The sequence below is a fragment of the Lytechinus pictus genome, chromosome 3, assembly GCF_037042905.1.
Source record: "Lytechinus pictus isolate F3 Inbred chromosome 3, Lp3.0, whole genome shotgun sequence".
Lineage (NCBI taxonomy): Eukaryota > Metazoa > Echinodermata > Echinoidea > Temnopleuroida > Toxopneustidae > Lytechinus > Lytechinus pictus.
Genome location: NC_087247.1, coordinates 4,741,164 through 4,766,234, shown reverse-complemented (window position 1 = coordinate 4,766,234; position 25,071 = coordinate 4,741,164). Strand labels below are relative to the sequence as shown.

At 34.6% G+C, this 25,071-nt stretch overlaps 2 protein-coding genes across 10 annotated transcripts in view; one reads left to right on the top strand and one right to left on the bottom strand.

Annotated features, from left to right (window-relative positions):
- Positions 1 to 1,424: 1,424 nt before the first annotated feature.
- Positions 1,425 to 22,475, bottom strand: LOC129257950 (EGF domain-specific O-linked N-acetylglucosamine transferase-like). 5 transcript variants are annotated; one of them, XM_054896392.2, is made up of 16 exons: positions 22,367 to 22,475; positions 19,125 to 19,334; positions 18,609 to 18,706; positions 17,715 to 17,823; positions 15,389 to 15,489; positions 14,988 to 15,095; positions 14,069 to 14,178; positions 13,204 to 13,307; positions 11,156 to 11,248; positions 10,308 to 10,466; positions 9,377 to 9,445; positions 8,216 to 8,274; positions 7,197 to 7,227; positions 5,712 to 5,803; positions 5,039 to 5,141; positions 1,425 to 2,887 (listed from the first exon to the last, which is right to left on the bottom strand). In XM_054896392.2, exons 2-16 carry the CDS (start codon positions 19,323 to 19,325, stop codon positions 2,738 to 2,740), a joined length of 1,587 nt encoding a protein of 528 aa, XP_054752367.2. In that variant the 5' UTR covers positions 19,326 to 19,334; positions 22,367 to 22,475; the 3' UTR covers positions 1,425 to 2,737. The 5 variants fall into 5 exon arrangements, with proteins under 5 accessions (XP_054752367.2, XP_063952250.1, XP_063952251.1 ...); XM_064096180.1 differs by lacking the exon at positions 22,367 to 22,475 and adding an exon at positions 21,826 to 21,890; XM_064096181.1 differs by lacking the exon at positions 22,367 to 22,475 and adding an exon at positions 21,568 to 21,738.
- Positions 22,135 to 25,071, top strand: part of LOC129257951 (orphan steroid hormone receptor 2) — a 38,738-nt gene continuing 35,801 nt past the window's right edge. The window contains exon 1 of one of the 5 annotated variants that reach the window (XM_064096169.1): positions 22,135 to 22,261. The gene's annotated coding sequence lies outside the window, so the exon portion shown is untranslated. Of the gene's footprint in view, positions 22,284 to 25,071 lie in introns of all 5 variants that reach the window. The other 4 variants (XM_064096175.1, XM_064096170.1, XM_064096173.1 and 1 more) reach the window with 4 other exon arrangements.

Genomic DNA, 25,071 nt, shown 5'->3' with positions numbered 1-25,071 from the left:
GCCTTCTTTCCTCAAAACTACAATTGACTGACGTGTTTCCAAAGAAAGCTGTCTTGTCATAGCCATTTTAATTTTGTGACTGACTTCTGACTAAGAAAACCGAATAGGCAAAATGAGTTAAGGTGCACCGGAATAAGTGAAAAAAAAACTCTGAATAACTTTTGAATTCATGAATTTCAAATTGCACTGATGTCTACTCCACTTCCATGTATTTTCTTTAAACAAGGATTAGGCATTTGTCAAGTTCAGATGTTTTCCAGGATAAAGATGCAGATTTCCATAAATTAACTGTCTTATGAACAATACTGAGCAACAAATTCTGAGGACATCTGCTGTAACATTCACAAAATATTGGGAAGAATTTCAGAAAAGAACCCCAAACAGAACAATGTTAAAAGAAGTAGGCATTTTTTTAGAGAATGCCATCTTGACTGGTAGCCTGCCCTCTTTGGCAGCTGCACATCCCTTAAGAGCTTTGAATTTGTTTGAATCAATGATAAAATGTACACTTGTGTATAGCCTTCACTTTAAAACAAAAATACAGCTGTACTATGAGGCTTAACTTCAGTAAAGTCTACCAAAGTTCGAAAAACACACACTGAAGGCAGGTGTTCCCAAACTTTTGGAGGGGAGTGTATAAGGCTGTACTCAACCAATATAAGGCTCTTCTTTTAGGTTTATACTACACATATATAGTAGCTACAGGGAATGTACATGGCAGTAAAATCATTGACTGGTACGAAATCCTCTTATTTCATTTATCTTTACATATAGCATGGACCTACTACTCGTAGTACATGTAGGTCCATGGTATATAGTCAGTTAAATGCACACATCAAATTGTGTATGCATAATTTTCAAAGGAATGTTATTCCTAACAAACTGAAATACTGTCTCACATAGCAGCAAGTAATACATGAAGACTTGAATAGTAGTATTGTACATGTACACAATATAATCCATTCATGGATCAGATGTCACAAGAAAGTTATTGGTATTTATATATCTCAAAGAAAATCCACACTAATTTTAGTCAATTTTTTTTTTAGTTAATATTTGTCACTTGAAATACACAGTGTGTTTATGAATAATTTGATCTCTTCCCTAAAAAAATTAGAAGAAAGACATTAAAAGATAATAGTACTCTGTTTCAGAACACAAAAAGAGGCTCTTGCTTTAAAGGCAGTAATTGTTTTACCACTATATCAACAAGAAAATATAATATTTCTACATGTAGTTTAGATTCTAAATACATGTAATAGAATGAAAGATTGCAGCCTTTTTATATAGATGGTAACAAGATTAAAAAAAGTTTCATACAAAAATATATGACCCATCAAGGGCAAACCACAAATAAGTTGCACACTTATTGAGAAATAAGCTCAAAATAATCGTTTTGGTAGAAGAATAGGTGATTTTTTTAAAAGAAAACTATAGGTACCAGTAGTTTATTAACAGTCTATCATGTTTGAATGTTTGATGTTTTTTTGCAATGAATCACTCAAACCAAAGTAGTTTTTAGCAGTTAAATGCACACATCAAATTTTGTACGCATAATTTTCAAAGGAATGTTATTCCTAACAAACTGAAATACTGTCTCACATAGCAGCAAGTAATACATGAAGACTTGAATAGTAGTATTGTACATGTACACAATATAATCCATTCATGGATCAGATGTCACAAGAAAGTTATTGGTATTTATATCTCAAATAAAATCCACACTAATTTTAGTCAATTTTTTTTTTGTTAATATTTGTCACTTGAAATACACAGTGTGTTTATGAATAATTTGATCTCTTCCCTAAAAAATTAGAAGAAAGACATTAAAAGATAATAGTACTCTGTTTCAGAACACAAAAAGAGGCTCTTGCATTAAAGGCAGTAATTGTTTTACCACTATATCAACAAGAAAATATAATATTTCTACATGTAGTTTAGATTCTAAATACATGTAATAGAATGAAAGATTGCAGCCTTTTTATATAGATGGTAACAAGATAAAAAAAAAGTTTCATACAAAAATATATGACCCATCAAGGGCAAACCACAAATAAGTTGCACACTTATTGAGAAATAAGCTCAAAATAATTGTTTTGGTAGAAGAATAGGTGATTTTTTTAAAAGAAAACTATAGGTACCAGTAGTTTATTAACAGTCTATCATGTTTGAATGTTTGATGTTTTTTTGCAATGAATCACTCAAACCAAAGTAGTTTTTAGCCATTTGAAAATGACTCGCCTCTTTTCGATCAGAGCTCTCTTTATAGCACTACAGCAATGTTATGCCTCAATTTTTTACTGTTTAATTAAGTGAGAAATTTATCAAAGTAGTTGACTGTTTTTTTTTTTTTTTGGGGGGGGGTGGGGCTTTATTAATGGACCCTCATAAAATGTGAGAAACTTTAGTCTTATCTGATAATCCCTTCATATTAATTATTCCTCTAGTTGCTCTCCCCTACTGTGCTCTAATTTTGTAGAAATAGAGCTAACAATGCATGAGTGCTCTTTTACATCAAGCATTTTAAAAGGGGGATGATTGTGAAACTATCAGAGTGAAGCATAGAATTTGAAAGCGGAAAGTCTGTACTTCCAGGAGAGGTCTACCAATTGGCAACTTATGAGTGGTTTTATCCCATTGGAGACTGCCAAATTACACGTTTACCAGAAACCCCAACCCACATGGGTCTAGTCTTCAATGGGTTAATGTGGCAGGTCACATATAAAGTCCTCCCTCATCAAAGCTCATCTTTCTCATGGTGCCGTTGGTAGGCTTTGTGATTCCTGACGTGTGATATGGCCTTCAGGATGAGGCGTCTAAACTCCGGTACATCAAATTCATAGTCACAGAACTTGGCGTGTGGCTTGCCGAGGCTCGGGTGATCAATCTGCATTAGATACAAGGGATTAAAAAGAGTAAAACAGAGACTCCCACCTGCAAGAGGATACTAAAGGTAGTTTCAGACCGCCTCAAAGTTCGTCATTTCCAGGCATTTTGGCAGTGTGAAAGCAAATTACATGTAATATCCCCAAAAGAAAATACCCACCAAATAGCATGTACTTGTCAAACTACAAGAACTTTCGCGGGAATTTTTCGAAGGTCGCAGGTATTTTGGCAGTGTGAAAGTAAAATAACTAAATTATGGGAACTTTCTTAGTTGGGCACGGGTGCCCTGGGGGCTGTTGAGCGAGTGATTTTGAATCTTGCTCCTTGCCTGCTTATCAGACCATACTGCGCATGCTTGTAACTTCGGGAGCTTCCCCCGAAGGATATATTTTGAGGCAGTGCGAATGCAGTAATAATCATCAAGTATTTTTTAGCCTGAAAGAGTTCTCATAATTTAACAGGGATTCTTTTGAACGAGGCGGTTTGAAACCACCTTAAAGCTAAATGACAGTAGTTGCAGTAAAATACTGATTTTGTGAGAAAGTCTGTAAAACCAAGGTTAAGTATTACTATATCATCGTGTATCTAGATCTGGTACAGTTACATAAACTGAACTTTGTGAAATCATAATATCTAAGCTAAAAAACGATCACACTGAAGATCGCCAACACAGATAGGCACACGTGGGACAGTGTATTATTATTGCTGGAATAAAGCGGACCCGACGGAAGTGACAGAATCCGCGCTTATTTTGCTTATTTCTCAGCAATTACACAATTTCTTCCAGAATCCTTTGGCACATATTTTATATTCATACAAACAGACACTTTGGTGATCATTATAATAAATTCTGTAAAAAGTCATTTTGAGATCGTCCCCACAACTGAAATTTATCTTTAAGTCTCCTAGTACTCGTAGACCACATCACATTTACGCAGGGGCTAGGGCAATTTCGCCCCAAAAATGCTCAAAAGAGCCCTGGAAAATCCCCATTCATTGCATGTTAAAGCTTATCCAATGTTGCAAATTTGGGCAGTAGGTTGTGAAAAGTAGGGCCCCCCCCCCCAAAAAAAAAAAAAGAAGATTTTTGCCTGCTATATTATCAACTAGAGAGTATAACATTTGTTGGTATCCTACTTCTAGGTTTGACATCCTATCAAAGATACTGATTTATTCATCGGTCATATCGACCGAATCGTAGAAGAACCTGTCTAAAAGTAATAAGAGATGTTAAAGGTCAATTCCACCCCAGGAAAATGCTGACTTGAATAAATAGAGAAAAATCGAACTAGCATAGTGCTGAAAATTTCATCAAAATCGGATATAAAATAAGAAGTTATGACATTTTAAAGTTTCGCTTATTTTTCACAAAACAGTGATATGCACAACTAGGTGAGTCAGTCGATGATGTCCATCACTCACTATTTCTTTTGTTTTTTATTGTTTGAATTATACAATATTTCATTTTTTATAGATTTGACAATAAGGACCAACTTAACTGAACCATATAGTATTGAACAATGCTAATTCCACATGTTCAGGGAGGAATTAATCGTTGCATCACTTGACAATGAGGAGAAAATAAGAATATTTCATATAATAAAATACAAAAGGAATAATGAGTGGATGACGTCATAGTATCCTCATTTGCATACCAGCCAGGATGTGCATATAACTGTTTTGTGAAATTAAGCGAAACTTTAAATATCATAACTTTCTTATTTTACATCCGATTTTGATGCAATTTTCAGTGTTATGCTTGTTGGATTTTTCTCTTTTTATTCAAATCAACTTCTTGTTGGGGTGGACTTGTCCTTTAATGAAAATGCTTCTAAGAATTAATATATGCACTCAGAGGTTAGAAATCTCCCAAATGATATGACACTGGTTCGTCCCTTCTGAGAGTCCCATAGACTGCACACAGATAAGCATGAATAGGACTATACGTATTGTTGGCCTGAAAGTTTCAATCGTTTTTGTCATGTTGTGAATGTGAGCGCTTTTGAAGACCAACAGTTCAAAGTAGACATTTAAAATTCTTCCATCAAAAATCATGGGAAGAATTTGAAAGCATATTTTCAATTCCATTTTCCTCACAACTGAACTTTCATATAAAGTCATTATGTACACGTAACTGATATTAAGTTCTCACCTCGTTTCGTTTCTGCAGCAGATCATTATTCTCCCACGTCATATACTTCACCCCTCGTATAGCTGCAAGGTCCTTATAGCAATTCAGATCTTCACAATTTGAGCTGTAGCATATAAAGAAAATACACATAATATTTGTACCTTCAAGTCTAATGAGACAATGTTTGTCTTATGGGCCAATTTATTTCACATGTAATTAGTAACTCAAAAAAGAAAAGAGTATTTTTCAACCATAATATGCTCATTTGATTGATCATGCAATCTATAGCCAAGTTAAAATTAGGTAGGCTTAGGTTTAAATGTTTAGAAATATATAGGTAATGTCCTCGCTATACTGTCAGGAAATGTGCTAGACTTTCACTTGTCAAGTGTACATATATTTCCACAAGAATCACATTTGAAAATAGGACTATACACGAAGCCTGACAGTTGTTTTCCTGCCTATATGCATTATTTCAGGCGCAAAAATGTATTTATGCTTTTTCTGAAGCTGAAAATTGAGAATCCTTCAAAAATTCACAATTTGCTTACAAAGCAGCACAAAAAAAGAATACTAAATGAATATAAACAATTTCAGAAGTGCATAATATCACATCATTATATTTCTGCTTCTTTGATATTGAATGAGGGTTGTTTTCCTCTCAAAAATTAAAAATGAAATATTCGTGTCTTACATTTCAAAGATAACAGCCCAGTCTGGTAAGAAGAGAAGGTGAGTTAGTCCAGCCCCATGCATACCTATGAAGATATCCGAATTAAGTGTAATCTGAAGAGGAAAAAAATCCAAAATTTGAGACAATTCAAGGACTATTCTATACCTCACCAAAATAGTCCTTTATCACTTGCTGGATGATGACCATGGATATTTCATCATGTCATCGTAACAAGTTCTACCATTTGCGATGCTAACGTTACGGGTAGCTACCACAGCAGCCCATCAATTTGCGGTCTCCCGGGCTAGTTGCCCATCTCTGGCAGAGCTGCCATCCTTACATGTGACAAAATACAATTCTACTCTTTATTTATTTTCATCCCATTTTCAAGCCTACAATCCTATTTTTCTGTAAAATGTTGAAAAAAATACCCAAAATCAATCTTACAAGTTTAAAAAATCCTATTTTGAGGGGAATAATCCTTTAAATGTCTCTTTCCCCTTGAAAATCCTAACAAAAAGGATAAAATCCTACTAATTGTCAGCTCTGCATCGGTTTGTCTTCCTCCTGCTAATAAGTGATACTTCCAAGGTCTGCTTGATAGTGTTATCTAGGAGCAGCTAGGGCTTAAAGACAGTTAAAGCCATCACAGGCCATGACCATGGTTGTGAATGGCTTTGATGCTATCATTGGCCTTGGAGTTTTACTGTGCCTTGTGTCCCCAATTGGCATGGAAAGTGGCTTTGCCCTACAAATATCAAAATTTCAATCAAGGCCCACATCCTGGGAGGTGTAAGTTCAGTAGGATGTTGCCGGTACACTGTACATTAAACAAATATATCAGGCTTTGAGAAAATAAAGTGGAATTATTTATCCAAGGTTGGTCTGGAAATTACTTTTTACCCCCGAGGGAAATATAGTAGTTTTGCCAGTCCAACCGAGGATTAATAATTCCCACTATGCTTTCGAATGAAACGCCTGATATATTTGTTTTATATCCTACTTTTAATAATTTATAACCAAAATCTATGTGCTGAGCTTGCAAAATCCGGTTACTTGAGTTGAATTACATACTTTTCTCCGAGCTATCGCGCTTAGCGGAACGCAGATTAGTGCCTGCGCCGACGCATCGTTGGACTTGCCCGGGAGAGAGAGCGCGCTGGCCGGTGCGCCCGAGAGTTTAGCTAGATATCCAGTTTTGTGAAATAATGACGTCAGACCTCGATATATCCAAAAATATATCTAGGTCTGACGTCACGCAACTTCATAGTTGAAATGTATTCGGTCACATGATGCTACTTGAACCAATCACTATACAGGATTTACTCTATGTAGGATATAAATAAAACTATACTGGGGTTGAAAAAGAATCTCAAGAGATAAAATATTTATAGAAATAGATCAATCTGATCATATTGTGAATGCCTCTTTCAATTTACTTTTGATGTTACAATTTGATATGAAATTTACTTTCTAGATTTACAAAAAATGAATGAACTATCTTACCTGAAGTTGATCTGTGAAATTCATTGTTTTCCTGTCAAGAAGAGAGAGAAAAGATAATTCTTTTGTAATTACCTTATCAAATTCATATTCTTTTACATAATTTGAACAATAAGTGAGAGTGAGAGTCTCACCTACATAGCAGAGCAAGACTGTGAGTACCCAACACCAGTGATGTTTTACCGATTTACCAATGCCGGCAGCATCGTCAACATTGAAATCTTAACCAAGGTTAAGTTTTTGAGATGTCATAGAAAGTAAACAGGGTTCCAAAAGAAACTGATCAAACTTTAACAAGGGCACTGCCCAAATTCTACTTGGTCAAAATGAACAATATTTTTTAGACAGGCCAGCTTCAATAATCTGTACTAATCACATGTCAATATTAAGAGATTGGTTCAATCACACAGAGGCTATAGCCTCTCATATCAATTGGTTTCTGAAACCAAAGTCACAAAATGGCAAAAGAAAGACCAATAAAAATGAGATTGGATAAAGTAAATTTCCCAGTTTATTACACATGTTCTTCACAGGCATGTTTAAGTGATTGGCTCAATCACAAAGAAGCTACAGGCAGTTAACATCAAAATTTTAAATGACTGGAACAATCACACAGCCAAGGGGGATGTCCTGGTAAGTTGGGAATAATCAAAACACAGTGTGTATCTGTGTGTGGCTGTTTGAGATGCAATTACATATATATGATTGTAGCATATTTATGGTCTAAAATCTATCATTAAAAGCGCATCTTGATATCGATAAGGGTTTATACTGATGTAAGCATACACAATTTACATATTTATGCGATATTGTGTTGCAATTACTAAAATGTTTGCAATTTCTATGTTCACAATAATTTTGATTGTTATTTAAATGTTATTTATGACAAATGCCTTGGCTTGAGGCAATTGTTATATCTTCTGTTTTTCCAAGCACATGTTTTTTAAACCTGTAATATATGTCTTGTTCACATGAGTGCTGTTGAATAATCCATCCATCAAATATAATTTTAATGCACTTACCAGTGGTACACAACAACTTTGACTTCTACTCCTGGTATGTTTTCTATTTCCTCTATCAACTGTTAAACAAATTGAAGTGATAGAAACACATTTTTACTAACAATCTGACTTTGAGAGCAGTAACACAAAGCATCTAAAGTTCTCTATAGTTTCATTCTCTTTCGATAAAAAGTGGAATCCAAAATGCATGAGATATATATATAAAAGCCTAAAAAAAAAATATCCCAGGGCATGTTCTTACGATAGCCAATTAATCACTTGACATAGTGGTAAGGACTGTTGCTAGCCATCTTTCGCTTTGGATAATGCATAATTTCTACATTTCAACAGTAAATTTGATGGAGTAATTCAACATTGCTGTAATAATAACAAGTTCATATGGCACACCTGGTTATAAACATGAAATAGATCAGATTTAGGACAGATATATTAGCCACTGATCCCTAACATGTGCCCATAAGAACATGCAGTTATCCATATGGTACCATATATAAAGCATGGAAATTATACTTCATAGGTGCCCTTCTCAGCCATAATATGTCTCTGTAGATACTGTATGATTAAGGTTCCGTAACACAAAGGTTACGTGATTAATCGTACGCTTGATTTTCACGATTGATTGTACATTGTAGTCTATGCAATCAATCGTAGAAAAATGTTCTATAATCAATGCTAATCTTTGTGCTACGGTCCCCAGGATGGCATTTTGTAAAGCTAATAGTAATTTAATCATGACCGTCAACCAGGGGAGTATCTCATGAAACAAATAACAGTGACTCTCACTGACTATTGTTATAAGCTTCTGAAATCCTTGCATCTGATTGGCTCAGAGCAAATAAGTCAGTGAAAATCACTGACAAAACTTTTCATGAAATCCTCCCCTGTTCTTGGGAGCCATTCTCAATAACTTTAGTCCCATCCACTAAAGTTGAAATCCAATCTCTTTTAATAAAATTCTTCATTAGCTTGAGAATATTTAGTTTATTTATATGAGCAGAGATAAAGGTAAAAAAAAAATTTCAGCAATGCAAAATTCTAATCACAACCCATAAACCCTGACTTAAATACTGACTTAAATTCTGAAAAGACAATGATAATATTAATAATAATGATAATAATGATGACAATGACATTAGGGAAAAATACCTGAGTTTTTCTCACCTTATTTTGGTTCACAATATTCCGATGCTTGGTCTGTCTGTCCAGCAGAGTAATTTGTATTTTGTCTTTCTAAGTGTGCAAAATATGAAGAGATGAACAAACTTGAATCTAAATGTGCAGTGGCAATAGTCATAAAAAAATATTGGTACAATTCTTTATCACACCATTGGTGCATCCGATTCCAACCGTTCTTCCAAGGGCAAGGTCAAGAGATGACATTTATTGTAAAGGCTTCCTACTTGAGGCAAAGGCAAAGTCAAGAAAGAAATAAGGCTTCAAGGCAAGTCTTGAATCACCAATGGATCCCACATGAAAATTCTCATAATTCATTAAAAAAAAATCTGGAACAATTATTCATGTACCCCCCCCCACAAAAAAAATCATATTTTCAACAAATGAAATGCATGCAAACACAAAATTAAATTGCATGCACCAAATGAGACCAAAGTTGATTATTTGCTATTTATGTAGTTTTTGAGACATGAGAATAGCTGATGAGATAGTCACTGGATATCATTAAGAATTGTTTCAGGAGATGGCATACATGCATGTATTTTTCCAGTTAAATTCCATCCAAGTATTTAAAAAAAACACTAATAGTTGCTAGAAACCAAGATGGGTTTATAAGAAAGTCAGAATTGCATGCTGCCTATGACTTCCCCTCTTTTATGGTGGTCTTATTTTTGTGACCTTCCTGAAAAAAAGCAAAATGTTGCAAAGATACAAATTAATTAGCTTAATTTAACCAGCCTTATCTCATAATCTCATGATGTGATTAGGATGTTTCCATGAGATTTTGCCTGGAAAAAGAAATGAATATGTAAAATGTAAACAAATCAAAAATTCCATTTCGGTTAACATGTCACTTGTGTCCTTTTGTCATAAAAGGGCATACTAGATTTCAGCTGTCAGTTGAATGCCATAACCTCACCTTGGGCCGTTCTTGCGTAACTCCGAGCCGATGCAGCACGTGTTGTGAGAAAGCTCTCATCATGCTACTACCTTGGCAGTGAGGAACCAGAGGCATGTTATAATACATGCCTCGCTGCATACGTGGCAACAGGCTGAATACACCATCAGCTATGCATACCTTTATAAAAAAAAATACACAAACATTTTGGAAAAAAATGGAGAATAATCACTGTGAGCTATAAAAAATAAAATATCATATTGAAATAAGATACCATGAAAATAGGCTCTCCTGCAAAGGAGTGCTCTTCGAAAGCCCTCACACTAAAAAAAACCATAACAAATAACTGCTAGTAATTTGGGTATAGTCCCAGCATACTTATCTACATGCTGGGCATTTTCTTTTTAGATTTTTAATGAAACAACTTCCCTCTAACTATAAATGTTGTGTTCAACTCAATTATGGATCACAAGTTCTGAGTTTTCTTTCAAGGAACTTACACACCAGAAAGATAAATACAAGGATAATTCTCATTAAATTGGTGTCAATAAGAGAAGATTTCTTTTCTGAAAAAAAAACATCAAAGAGATAGCAACAGGTTTGATTGAAATACATGAATAGAATAAAAGTAAAAGTACTTGAATATGAAATTTTCAAAAGAGGAGACTATAAGGGAGCATGATTGAAAAAAATAATATCAGCTTGGGTACTACAGCTATTGGTTTCAGTACTCTACAAAACTTTTGCATCCTTGCTTTTATCTCATTTGACAACGATTAGTCTCAGTCTCCCATTAATGTTATGGGTGGATAATGACAACAGCTTTTAAAAATATCAGAAAGAAGAAGAAAATGAAAACTTCAACTTACCCTTTTGCCATCCCATGTGTTTAAATGAATATAATGAGTGTCTGTGAATGCTGACCAAGTGTCGAAGAATAGGTCCCCATATTTCATGTTACTCTGTATGGGATAAAGAGAAATCTTTGCCCCAAGTATCTTTTAAAGATTGAAATATATAATAAATCCACACAAATATACATAAACAGACCTTTGGATATTTTCTGTAAAATCTTTAAATGGTTCTTCACATAATATTAATATTATCAAGTTAAAAATTTGATATGATTGATGAATAATCACTACTTATATACCACCTTAATCAAGGTTTTGAAGCAGCTGCATTATTTCAGAACATTCTTCTGTGCAAGTACGACTGATGGAGGTACAGTTATTCTGCCACATGCAACCATGCATAATAAATTTCTAAAAATGTATAAAAAGGACATTAATATAACAATACAGTACTGCAACATTTCGGGGTGGGGGGGGGTGGGATTTAAACCTGAAATAAGAATACAGTACCAAAACATTTGCGGAGATGGAATTCAGTCTAAAGTTAAGGTCTGTGGCAGGTTGCTGCTGCATTTCTCACTGAGGCTGGAATATTGTGCCATTGAAATGAACCCTTTCCTGATATTCTTTTCTTCCCCTCCTCTCTTTATATTTCTTATAAGGATCCCACCATTATCAGCACTTCTGCAACGGTAAGAGTGGGTCTTTCTTGCTTGGATAAACATCTATAAGATATTTGGGTCTATTTCCACTCGGAGCGTTGTCACCAAGTTAGATTATTTGGAATATCCAACTCTAGTAGACCTTCAATTGAAACTGATCCTAACTTATGAAACATTTCTACAGGTGGGGTCCTGGTATCTACTTGCAAAATAATTTGCCTCATTCTTTTATATTCCAATTGAAATTCAACCTGGATTGACTATAATAATCAAAATGTGACACAAATAACACATTGGCAAGTAATTTTGGACAGTGTTGTGTAAGAAATGGCCAGAGCCTTCTGAGTAATGTCATCTTTGATCCTATTTTCTTGCTTTTTATAATCAAGGACAAGGTTATTATTCCAACCCAGGCACTGAGCAAAGAAAGCACCAAGGTATTCAATGTCACTCTTTTTCCAGTGTAGTATGTTTTCAACTCTAAGAAAAACAGGCGCATGAACATTAGCCAACTCCAAACGTGTTCCCATTATCATATACTTGGTTAACACTGTTAAAACTGAATCACTCATGCACAAATAGAGTTAGTTTAAAGCGACTTTTCATTGACAATTAAATCATGGGGAAATCAAGGCTTATCTCAGAACAGAGAAGGGATTCAAGTCTTTCATTCGGCTAACTGCATGCCTGGGGTGTTATGTAATAGACGCCGGTATGTCTGGGAGGTCTGTTGGAGAGCAATAGATAGTATACTAACCAACCAGAAGTAAAACTGCGTGTTTTCACTTTGAAACATGTAACTTCTCAGAGGTTATTTATTTTGCTTTAGCAATCAAGAGACCTGCTATGAGTCTATAGGAATTGGGATTGTTGGAAACTGGAACTGCGCGATGATCCGAAGTAAATAACCATCACGAGTTCGGTCAAATTCGTGCTGTCTGAACTTTTATCGCATTAGTCCGACGGGCGCTCATGACGGACGAATTATATTATGCGAGTCAATTGGCCTTTTGTAAATATCGTATTTATTCAATTTCCCCATGATTTGTCAGTGGCTGGGCCCTTTAATGTTTATGAACAGAAGGGGTTACAATACTAGATGTTAAGTATATTTCTCTGATCAATAGATATCTCAAATAAAATAGTGTATCCCTTGTAGGCCTAATATATTTCCCCTGTAAAATATGATTTCTTGTAGTAAAACAAATGACATAAAATTCAGTCACAATAAAAAATCGAAAATTCTTATTTTTTCATAAAGTCTATTATATTCACTGAGCATAATTCCAGAAATGTAGGATATATTAAACAATATGGTTACTTCATTTACAAGATATGAAGCAGTGAAAGAAATGAAAAACCTTGAAATATGAGGGGAAAAGTAGTTTTTTCTGCACTTACAGAATCCCACATGACTATATTGATGTCTTGCGAAAAGCTTCCATTGATGTGTTGAGACATATACAGATTGATGAAATCACAAAAGTGGTGGTACATATTCACACCTGCAAAATAATGAACAAAGACATGCACTCATCAATATTGTAAAATGAACATATTACAGTGTAATAGAGTCACAATCTATAAAGAAATAAATAAAATAAACAACTAAACATACCTCATAATAACTGTAATTATAATATTCTTTGTGGTTTTTTTTTTTTTAATCGGTTAGATCAAGGAGGACTGGTTGGAATAGAGAATTAATACTTTTATATTTACATGAACGAAAATTATTTTATATACTTGTATATTTTTCTTAAATCAAAGGAACATTATTCCTTTTAATTAATCAATCTAATGTACAAACGTTTAAAAACTACCAGATTGGATTATTCTAATCACTGTTTACTATTATATACAGAAACACACAAAAAAGGTTTGATTATCAATTTAATATTAATTTTCAACAGAAACAAAATCTAGACATTCAGAGATACATTGGTAGTAAAGAGTTTTCCCCATACATATGCTATTATCAAATAAAAAGAAAAGAGGTGATTCTAGAGGCATATTGGTAGGGGTATTCATGCAGTGACTTGTCAGTTTTTCTTAAACACAACATACATCATTAACAAAAGGGAAATATCAAAGTCTCAAATAACTTACAAAAGGAAAATAATTGGCAACATCAACAGGTCTTGCTAATTAAGTAGATTATTTATCATTTAGAGAGAACTGTAGCGAATAGGGAGATCTGGTTTAATGAAAACTTGTAAATACCACTTTGCACCAAGCACCAAGGGGAACATTTTGGCTTTCTTACCTGCATCAAATTTCATAAAGATTGTTGGACGAGTTATGATTTCATCACACTTCCTCTTGTGTTTCACTGGCTTGAAGTTCATCTCTGTGTATTCATTCAATTCTCCATACCTATGGTACATAAAGATGTGTCATCAAAGTAAAAATCTTTTCACTTTTTTCAAAACTCTGATACTGTAGTCTTCATTTTTAATAAATGAAACAAAGAGTATAATTGCATATTAATAATAATAATAATAATAATTATACTTTATTATAATGTGCTTAACACTTTCTATATCAGAAGTCTCTAAGCACTCTACAGTAATGCAGCACAATTACCCTGGCTTTAGCAGAGCAGCTATTATGCACGTCGCATTTCAAGGAATAAATTCCTACCAGGTACCATTCACCTGGGTTGAGTGCAGCACAATGTGGGTAAATTTCTTTCTGAAGGAAAATATGCCATGGCTTGGAATCGAACGCGTGTCCCTCAGAATGAAAGATGTGAGTCATAACCACTAGATCACGACACTTTTAGAGATTCTTGGTGGCACAATATTCAACGCCATTCAAAACGACACACTCCAGTTACTCAATCTTAACTCCATGCACTGAGAGTATAATACATAAAGGGGAAATTAGGCATGGTGTCTTGCTGTCTACTTTCTACAAATAGTTAAGACCTAATAAACAATGCAAAAATGGTATTTCATTTTCAGTGTTTTTTGAAGTACTGCTGTTATTGTTTTGGTTATTCCATAGTGTTTTCTTCACATACAGGTAGATACACATTTTACCATGATACATCACAAGATGTAGAGTAAGTGATGGTTGAACCAAATGGCGATTATACCATCTGCTAGAAGAACAAGTGGATACTCTCAATGGAGTACCCCTTGAAATGTGAATCCACATAAAGCATGGAATGTAATACTAACCATGACTGTAGCTCTGCAAAGTGTTTACTCTGTGATTTCAGATAGTTTCTGTCCAGTTTGCAGTGGCCCCCGACAACACCTGGCTTGTTAAATGCTTCCACACCGAATCTGTAAAAATCAATTAGTAAATTCCCAAGAATGAAAAAAGGGTAATCTATGAGCATGAAAATGAAATAGGCCGCTGAAATATAGGTTTCATATATGCACAATATTGATAGCTACATATTTTCCCTTAAAAAGGCATATATTTCAGGGATTTCAGCTTAATGAGTTGAGCGAGTGTCAAAGCAAGATAAAAGCATAGAAATAAAAAAAAAATAATTGCTAAGCCCTAAGCGATCATGACAATCAATGATAAACGATATCCAATCACAACTTGCAATTACAACGAATCAATTTACCTGCTGCGACTAGTAGCTGAGCCAAGCTTGGTGAGATCAAGGTATAGATTCTTGGCTCGACAATGACGTATGTGCTCGCTGCACTCCAGTAATGAGTCATCCTGTCAAATCAATAATGGTATAAATACAAAAACAAATATTAAATGGAAACCTATAACAAAAATTGACATAAACATATGAGACAACTTCTAAAGTTGAATTCCATTTTACTGGCGCCTTATCAAGACTTTACTGCATCTTGTAGCAGCTTTCCTATATTCCCAAGTTTTTAAATGTCTACCACGAAATATGAGGATAAGTAATGAATAGACAATTGCTCTTTGATCCAAGTTATAATTTTCTTGTCTTCCAATGAATGAAAATCCAAACTGGCTTATTTGCTGCCACCAGTAACTTTTCTTTTTGGCCCCAAGGGGAAAAAAGTCTTAATGGATACAACTGGTTTGTTCCCTGATATTCTCGAACATGTACATTTTTTACTCATATATAATATAGAATTCAAGAACAAATGTTGAGTATTGCACTGCCCAGTATATGCAAATATATACAAAAGTATATACAAAACCTAGGTTTAACCACTACGCCTGGGGGTCACTGCCATTGGACAGCATCTGCTAGAATCATCCTAAAAAAAGCACCCTGAACAAGGATTCAACTGCAGGCTGCTAGCTAGGACACTCTAATCAGATATATAGTGCAGATGTCCAAGGTTTGCACACCCTAAACGGGAATTTCATTAATTGTCAGAATAACTGACCCTTAACCAGGATATTCCCATTCTTTATGTTGAGAAAGATGGCCGGGGTCAAATAATTTTTTTTTTTTCATTTTTACCTCAGAAGAGTTCAGTGTCTGTGTTACACAGGTGACAGGTGTTGCACAAAAGCTGTAATGAATCATAGATTTTTCCCTCATTTCTTGAGAGTGTGTAATTACCAGAGTGGTTTAGCCATTAGTGAGGGGGGGTGAGATTTCCAGATAGGAAATCACTATCAGACGGTCATTTATACATTTTTGTTTCAAGTTTATTGGAAAGAGTGACCCCTCCTGTTCCACGACCCCTCCATTTATCCCAGATTATATATTTTAAAAATTCTGTGCCATATTCAATTACTGGACATGAGAGCCACAACTGCTGCAAGATCATATGCAATTTGTTTTTGTTTTGTACTAGTGTTTGGTATTGGTGGATTAGGGTTTGAGAATACCTGAATTTGGACCTTTTCCAGGCACTTTTGGGACTTTTCATCGGGCTTACCTTTGGTCCCGCAGTTGGTGCAAATTATATATCCTTTTGCATTTAAGGCTATTCTGATTTAGGGGCTTCTTTCTCATTTTGGCATATTTTACAGACGGTTCGTGTTCTACACCAACTAGCAAAAACAACCCATTTTCCTCTTTTTTTTAATTTTCCGATGGAAGAGACCCCCACCCTCTGATCCTACGGCAAATAGCTTTTGCTTTGCATGCCTACAGAAAATTGAACAAATATGCACAGCCATCAATCAGAGAGGTTGTTGGAACTTTGGTACCCAAAGTGATGTAAGAATACGACTATTTTCCTGAGGGCACTGCCCCAAAGGATAATGGTCACATTTGCATGGGACTATAGTTTCACTAAACCGATCGAAGACCATTTATATTTGGTTTATATCCATAAACAGATAAGAAATGTTACTGAATATATTAACAATAAGGAATCTCTGTCTTTAAGTGTGAAATTATTAATAAAATTGTATATAGTTGGTTGCTCACTGTGTGTCCGTTAGCACTCTGTTGCGATATCTCCCGTGCCGCCGGGCTAGCTGCATGCACGTTCCATAGGGATGCATACGCAGGCGACCCATTCCAAGGACCCCCGTTTTCACAAACATTTGTAGTTCTGAAGCCCGTTCCAAGGACCCTCCATTTTACAATAAACCCGCTCCAAGGCCCCGTTTTTGTCTCGCCCGCGGCACATACCTACTACTTTTTTTGGTCGAGTACCCCCCCCCCCCCCCCCCCCCGGGATTTTTGCCAATTTTGTGACATTGGTTGGAACTATTCACATGACGGGATTTAGACCAGGCACCTATTCAGATTATTATTATGATGGATATAATTGATAATGACATCTCAAACAAGAAATTCACTACATGTTTAGATTACTGGAGGTAGTTGACTTTTGCTATAATTTAGTATAAAAAAGTCAAAACTTAGTTTCTTTTTCATTAATTGTTCATCCATTACTTTTCCATATGTTCCATTTTTCTTATATCTAATGCACAGGTAAAAAGCGGACAAGAAATATTGAGAGGCTTTAATAGTGATTGGTGATCTACTTTACCTGTGACTTTGGTTCACATATAACTTTCATTGAGTCTAAGGTATTTTTGATAAAACCAAAATCAGCCTGTGTCCAAAACAATGTCTGTTGTTCTTCAATATCCTTTACCCTACAGAAAAAAAAGGAATTAAAAGAAAGAGATGTACAGTAATACACTGCATGATAATCATTCTCACCAAGTCATCATTATAAGTTCAAACTAAAGTGTTCAGTGAGATTTTGGAACTGTGTCAAGTTATTAGTTATATGTGTGGCGAAGTACATTTCATATTTTTTTGTGGTCTCAGTCATTATATCCTCCTACAGAATAATCTGCCTCCTTTTCTGTTAAATATTCTGGCAGATAACCTTTGTGTAACATGTATACTTCATTCTAAATCAATTCCAATTGCAACTCTATTTTCAGTATTATCAATCTTCAATAGCCATCCTTTTCACAAAAAGTAGTGAGTTTTCTAAGAATACATCATGCTTTTTTGGAGATAAAACTTCAAAATCTCTCCCATTTTCTTTAACCAACAACATCTTCTCAAATTTGTAACTTGAACCATGCAATGACCTATTTCAGGACCAACCACATTAAACATTAACTAGTCAATCAATACATCATGTTTATTCTTATATTTTTACTTCAAAGGTATACAGTCAAACTTGTGTTTGTGGCCGTCTGTCTATAGTGACCACTAAAACTGATTCTCATTGAGGCAGATTGTGTGTAAAAGAACCTGTTTGTAGCAGCCACTTGTCTATACCATATAGGTCACATTTTGTATTTCCTTTCGGTGGTCACTATAGACAGGTTTAACTGTATTCAAATTGTAACTCACATTAGGAATCAATATTAAGTATGAAATAGATAAAGATATACCCTATATATAGTGATATATTACTTACCAACCTCTGGCTAGTTGGGTACAAACAGGGAAACCTGGATACTGACTAGCGAGGCAATCTTTCTCATAACCCCAACACCTGGGTTGATCTAAATCTTTCTGTTCATATAAGAATTAAAATAATTTTTCATCATTTTCATTCCCACCATTATTATCAATACAATTATGATTGGTTTTATCATCATGAGTAGAATATTATAATCACATTTCATCATAAAATCAATATCATTACCATTATCATAATTATAATAATTATTATTATTTGATTATTATCATTATTATTATTATTATTATTATTAATATCATCATCATTATTATCATCATCATTATTATTATTACTGTTATTATTACAATTATAATATTATCATTGTAGAGATTCAAACAGGGAATTAAATTCCTAGCAATGATCAGGACTCAGTCTCAGCAATATGCCAATTTAGCTTTCAATGTGCAGGAATATATACATTATTTTCTCAATTCTAATTTGGATTACCTAACAAATTTTGCAGAAACTTGCCTTATATGGACATGTTTCATCTTTTCTACAATCCTCTGCTATCCCAGGATGACTCCGGAAGTAAAAAGGGTAATGAGATGGAGGAAGGTTGGGGTCAACAAATTTTCTTGCTGTTCCATCTGAAACTCCCTGGGAAAAGGTGGAAGTAATGAAGAAAGCAACGCAGAGCCCCCAGACAGTCCCCGCATGTGTCTCGCCCATTTTTCTCACCTGAAGAAAAAAAAAACATGAAAAGGATGAACTGATAATGATAGTGCTTTGCTAATCCTAATGATGATAATGATTTATGATTTACGCCTATATTTATTTCTCATCACAACTTCCTTCATAATGAACACATAAAACTTAGGTTTAGGTAAATACCCCAAATATGTTGGTCACTGTTCAATTCTATTTTTTGTCTAATAGACAGGTTCAAGCAATATTTTTTTTATTTATTGGTTTTTATATACATATGGCATCATTATAATTTACTAATGAAGTTCTGCTCAACCTCAGACGGTCTTTCAAATCTTTAGTAAAATACATCTCATAGTTTTCAAATATTATCTTACATTACCACTATTACCTTGAGAGTACCTGCATATTATATTGCAATTTATGTATGACTTGATTCTTTTGTTACATTGCTTATGTGTTAATTTCATTTTTTTTATTGTAAAACATCTGTCAATTCAGCTTTTACGCTGCGATCACATGTTTTTCATAAATCTTGAATCTTGAAAAGGTGTGGTATAAAATAAAACTCATTTTAGTGGAGTGTTTTGTAATTCAAATTTGCTTTCGTTGGGATCCTGACCAAAACAAAATGACTGTATTTTCAAAGATGTTCATTTTTGTATATAAACCATTTCTTAGTCATGGAATATGGGCTTAAAATTTAAGGATATATTTGTAGATTCTTAAGATGCAATAACATAATTTGTAAAATATACTGTAACTGTATGTTCAAAAATGCAATTTTTAAAGAAAAACAAAACAATACAAAGAAGGTGTAAATCTCATATACATGCATGTATACATTTTAAATTTTATCAAATGATCATGTGATTAAACAGGAGCAGATCCAGGAATTTTTTCTAAAGGGGGGGGGCAAATTTCCCAAGAAAAATCTGACAAGCACAAAAAAAATTAACCTTAAAATTGAGCATAATCATATTACCTAAAAATTGTTATTATATGGCTGAGCTCCCAAGGGGGGGGGGGCATGGGTCAGAAGTCCCCCCCCCCCTGCATCCACCAGTGGCACAGTTATTACACTTTTGTGAAAATGATACCATCCCAAAAGCTTCAAATAGGTATAATCAACCGTCTCTCCACCTGTATTCAATGCATTAATTTTTAGTGTGCCAGATTAAATGCAAACCATTTAGCAAATAAAAAATGTTTTTATTAATGAACCTCCATGATAATTTCATGACAGAATTTGCAACAAATCCCATGTCACATGTTTCCATCTACCTTGCCACCCCCCCCCCCCCAAACAAACAAAAAATTATTAAATTAAAGACTTTTTTTCTACAGAAAATGTGCCTTAATTCCCCAACTATGCCTGAATCTGACAATACACCCAGGAAACAAAAGGGTCTTTTTTAAGACAGAAGAAATATATGGCATATAGAGTTTACATATAAAATAAGATCAAAGTTAATATGACAATTCTACATTAAATAAAAACAGAGAATGAGAGGCCTAATAATATCGCATCTACAGGCCTCAGGAAAATAAATAAAGAAACAATCAAAAGAGAGAGAGGTGGAAACGATCTTTGGGAAATTCCAAAACAAATATCATACAGAAAGATTTTGTTGAAAAGATCATAAACAGAATGATAAAATGAATTAGGTCAATAAAATAATGGCAGTAATATGGGAAGTGAATGAGCTCAGTCATATCGAAAATTAAACACATATATCATAAACATATGTATGAATCATTTAACGATCGAATTTGATTAAACTAAATATTGTACAAGATATGTGCTAATTACCATATATTGATTAGGCATATATTATTAATATGAAATTAGTGACAAACATTATAAACCATACAGCTAACTCAAAATTTAAAAATGATAAAAAGCATGTATTGTGCTACATTACTTCATCATAACATACACCTTCCATGGTTGACCACTGTACGCATCAGGGAGACAGGAACTCCCACTTTCCTAGGTTCGTTATGATGCACTGTGCAGTACACCACGCACATGTACATGGTTCACGCCCACTCACTCCATACTGTATATTCACGGCGCCAAACACACTATCATTGGATTTGGAGATGCGAATTTTCCAGTGTCAGAATCCCATCAACCATACTTACACTCACACATCACAAAGTTAAAGCATTACCCTAACAATGTATATCAAGGGTTTACCTCTTTATTTCTTGCCAGATTATGCGACAAATTATGCAGACAAAAAATTATATTTATATCTACCCGGGAATTGGGAATCTAGCTACCACTGCACTGTGAGAATGATCTTTCTGTCTGGGGCCTGGGGGCCTTGGGGTCAGATTTATAAACACACGTGTACATTCAACTGCGGCGACTACACATTGAAAACAATGGAACCTGTATTTCCAATGAAAATGTTAACATATCTTGAAAGGGAAATTTACATGAATTTCTTCAATGAAATCAAATGACATTTAAAGTTCAAAAGAGTTTCAAAAGTGCCTGTAAAGTCAGACCAACCTTGACGTCATCGTTAGCCAAATATACACGCCAATCAGATGCTAATGAAAAGCGCACGCTATTACATCAGTGCGCGCCAATCAGCATTTGCGAACGAAAGGCAGGCAGCGCGGGTCACGAACTCTGACCTTTAGACTGTCGACATCCTTCACAATTTTCCAGAAAATTTCGTCGAAAAGGAAGGTAAAATTATTTTTTCATCATTTTCTTATTGAGTAATAAGTAAATAACCTTTATTTTAAATTTTGGTGGTCTGAAACGAAAAGGAAGGTGTTTATATTGGCATTTGTTGTGGGAGCATATGTGCTCGGCATTTCGATGTTCAGCACAGAGGCAATGCAGTTTCGTGTGTATTATTCTATGTGAAAATCTTCTTGTTCGCGACAGCGTCGATAGCTCGACATTTTTCGATGTGCAAACAAGTGCAATGCAAGCCGTAATTGCCTTTTTCTGCCTAAGTACCGGGTTTCCTAAAATGTTCAATCAATTTTAAACATGAGCATATATCATTTATTCGATTTTGATATTGTAAATGACTTACCACGTTGCTTGTTGTGAAATATACTGGTGAACATGGGCATGGCTTTTGTTTTGTTCCTGTTTAACTTTGACCTTTGTGCACCCTTCTTCAATCTTCTTGCCGGTACTGTACCGCATTGGTATCGCACGCTGACCCTCCATGGCCTGGACCGGGCCCTTTCGGCTCCGATCCGAGAGAGGGTTGGAAACAACATCAACAACGCCCGGGGTCAGGAAGGAAATTAAATTGAGATTAAGGGGGAAATGTAATTCACTGCCAAGATCCACTACCTGGGCGTGCATTGCAGAGAAATATGTTGGAATATTTGCAGGGTGGAATATATTTTCTTATTTATGAATTATGACTGAGAAACTAGCCAGTCATGCTAAATTGCTAGTTCTGAATCTAAGACTTAATACCGGTAATAAAGAGATCTTTAAAAAAAAAAGTAGAAAAAAGGTGATAGACAAGTATTTAAATTATATTATTTATTATACATCATTTGTAGAAGTGCAGGGGTGTTTCTTTATTTTTTTCCAAGATTTAATCAATAGATTGATCTGCATCTGAGAGCATTGGGTTATAACAAATAGGCCTTGGCTATGGTTTTACACAATATCTGTTACAAGCTACTGAAATTATTGTATCTGGTTGGCTTGGTCTCGGAGCAAATTTTTCAGTGAAAATCATTGGAAAGACAGATTATGAAAACAATAATTATAAGGGTTCATATTTGGTTTTTGCTATTGAAATTTTTTTTTAAAGAAATACTTGTAAAGCAATTGCCTTCATTAGTTTACTAGTAGGAACTTGCAGGAAGATGAATTTGCACATTTCTTCATGATGATCAACATATTTTGTTTCCTTGTGCCATGACTCAAAGGTACAAATAATTTGGTGATAAAAAGCTATACAAAAAAAATTAAATAAATAGCAAAATTCATATTGGTACAAGTTTTGAATATCAAGACTCAAGAGATATATAAAATATATTTTATGCTGATCTTGTTAATATTTGTGCAATATTTAGTCTAATATGAACTGATATATTGAAGGTAATGATTTGAAGGGCCAACAAACCTATATTTATACATGTATATGTATATGTTGTCATGACATTTCCATTATAGCACTGTCAGTTAATTCAGACTAGACAACTATGAATCATCACTTTGATTTGAACTTTCCAAACTTTGTAAAGCATGGAACTTTGTGAACACAATAGTCATTGTTTTCAATATAAAAAAAAATTATAGGAGAAAATGAATGGGTTCTTAGAGTAGTACATTCAACTTTTTGAAACTTCAAAATTTTGTTATTCCGTCCCTCATAGATTGCCACTTTGCCAGCATGTTTATGAATGTGCAATTTTCATACAGTTGTGATTGAAGTTGATCAGTTAAGAGATGACAGTAAAGTTTTTTGTGAATTGCTTATTATGAAAACAAAATTTATAACCATGTTCAGGTCAGGACTCAAAGTTTGATATTTTGAGGGCAATGCCACTTTTCTTTGGGGCACATTTCTATATATCACAGCACAAATGAGAAAAGTGAAAAAGGAAAAACAGCCCCGTCTTTATACAAAGAGCTACAATTGATCCAATTAATCGTAACTCTATGGAAATCCATCAGTGTCATATTTTTTCTACAGGAAATTTGCAAAATGTCCTTTGTAAATGAAGGAAAACACACCAATTTGTCAAGAAATCAATGACTTTATGGATATACATTCATATCTAGAATTTTTTTTGAACAAACATGCATTTCATATGTTGAATTTGCTGGCTTTCCATAGTTGCGATTGATCGCAACTCTTTGTAAGATGGGCCCCAGATATCCAAGGACAATGGGGGAGGGGGTGAGGTCAGTCAATAAGGCATCCAAGGCTGTAGACCGAAAACTTCTGTCTCTGTTTCGTTGGCTATTCAGCTGGACTACGTCTTGCTTCACTACACATCCTCTATTGGCTGAAGTCAATGTACAGGGAACATTTGTCCCCCAAAATGACTCTTGATTTTTACCATGGTTTGATACAGCGTAATATTGGGTTATTGATGATTTAATTTTTGAAAATGATCAGAACTTATTAAAACACCACCTCAGCACAATTTTATAACAATGGAAGAATCATTTAAAATCAAAATCCCTGTTTAATGGGGGGGGGGGGGAATAAAGTGGCCTGGGGCATACTGTAGGTCCCTCATCCTGTGTACAAGATGGCTAGCTGTCTGTGTCCAGGAGAAACCAAAAATTTATGGGAAAAAATGTTTTAATACTCCTCCCAACAGACAGATTTCACCTGTAAAGGCTTAATGTATAAGTACCATGGCCTTGGATAGCCTTTGATTTATTTAAGCCCTGTTAGATGTTTTATAAATGAAATAAGTTATGTTTTATCATCTTGCATTTTTTTTATTCATGAAGTTTTTTTATTTAATCACACATATTCAGTTTGTTGTATCTTAGAGGAAGGATTAAGGAATTCCATTATACTGCACGTGAATCTCGTAGCATATCTGCTGCTACCCTGATTCACAGTTCTTTCTCTGAAAAAAATGAGAAAAGATGCACAAGAGAGGCCAAGCACAATCTTTTTCTCTCTCTTTTTTTTTTGGGGGGGGAGAACTTTAAAATTATGATTTGATGGTAGGGAATGGGAAAACAAACAACAGTGGTGGGTGCTTACTTTCCTTCGTTTTATTTTCTTTTGCTGTAAATCCGTTT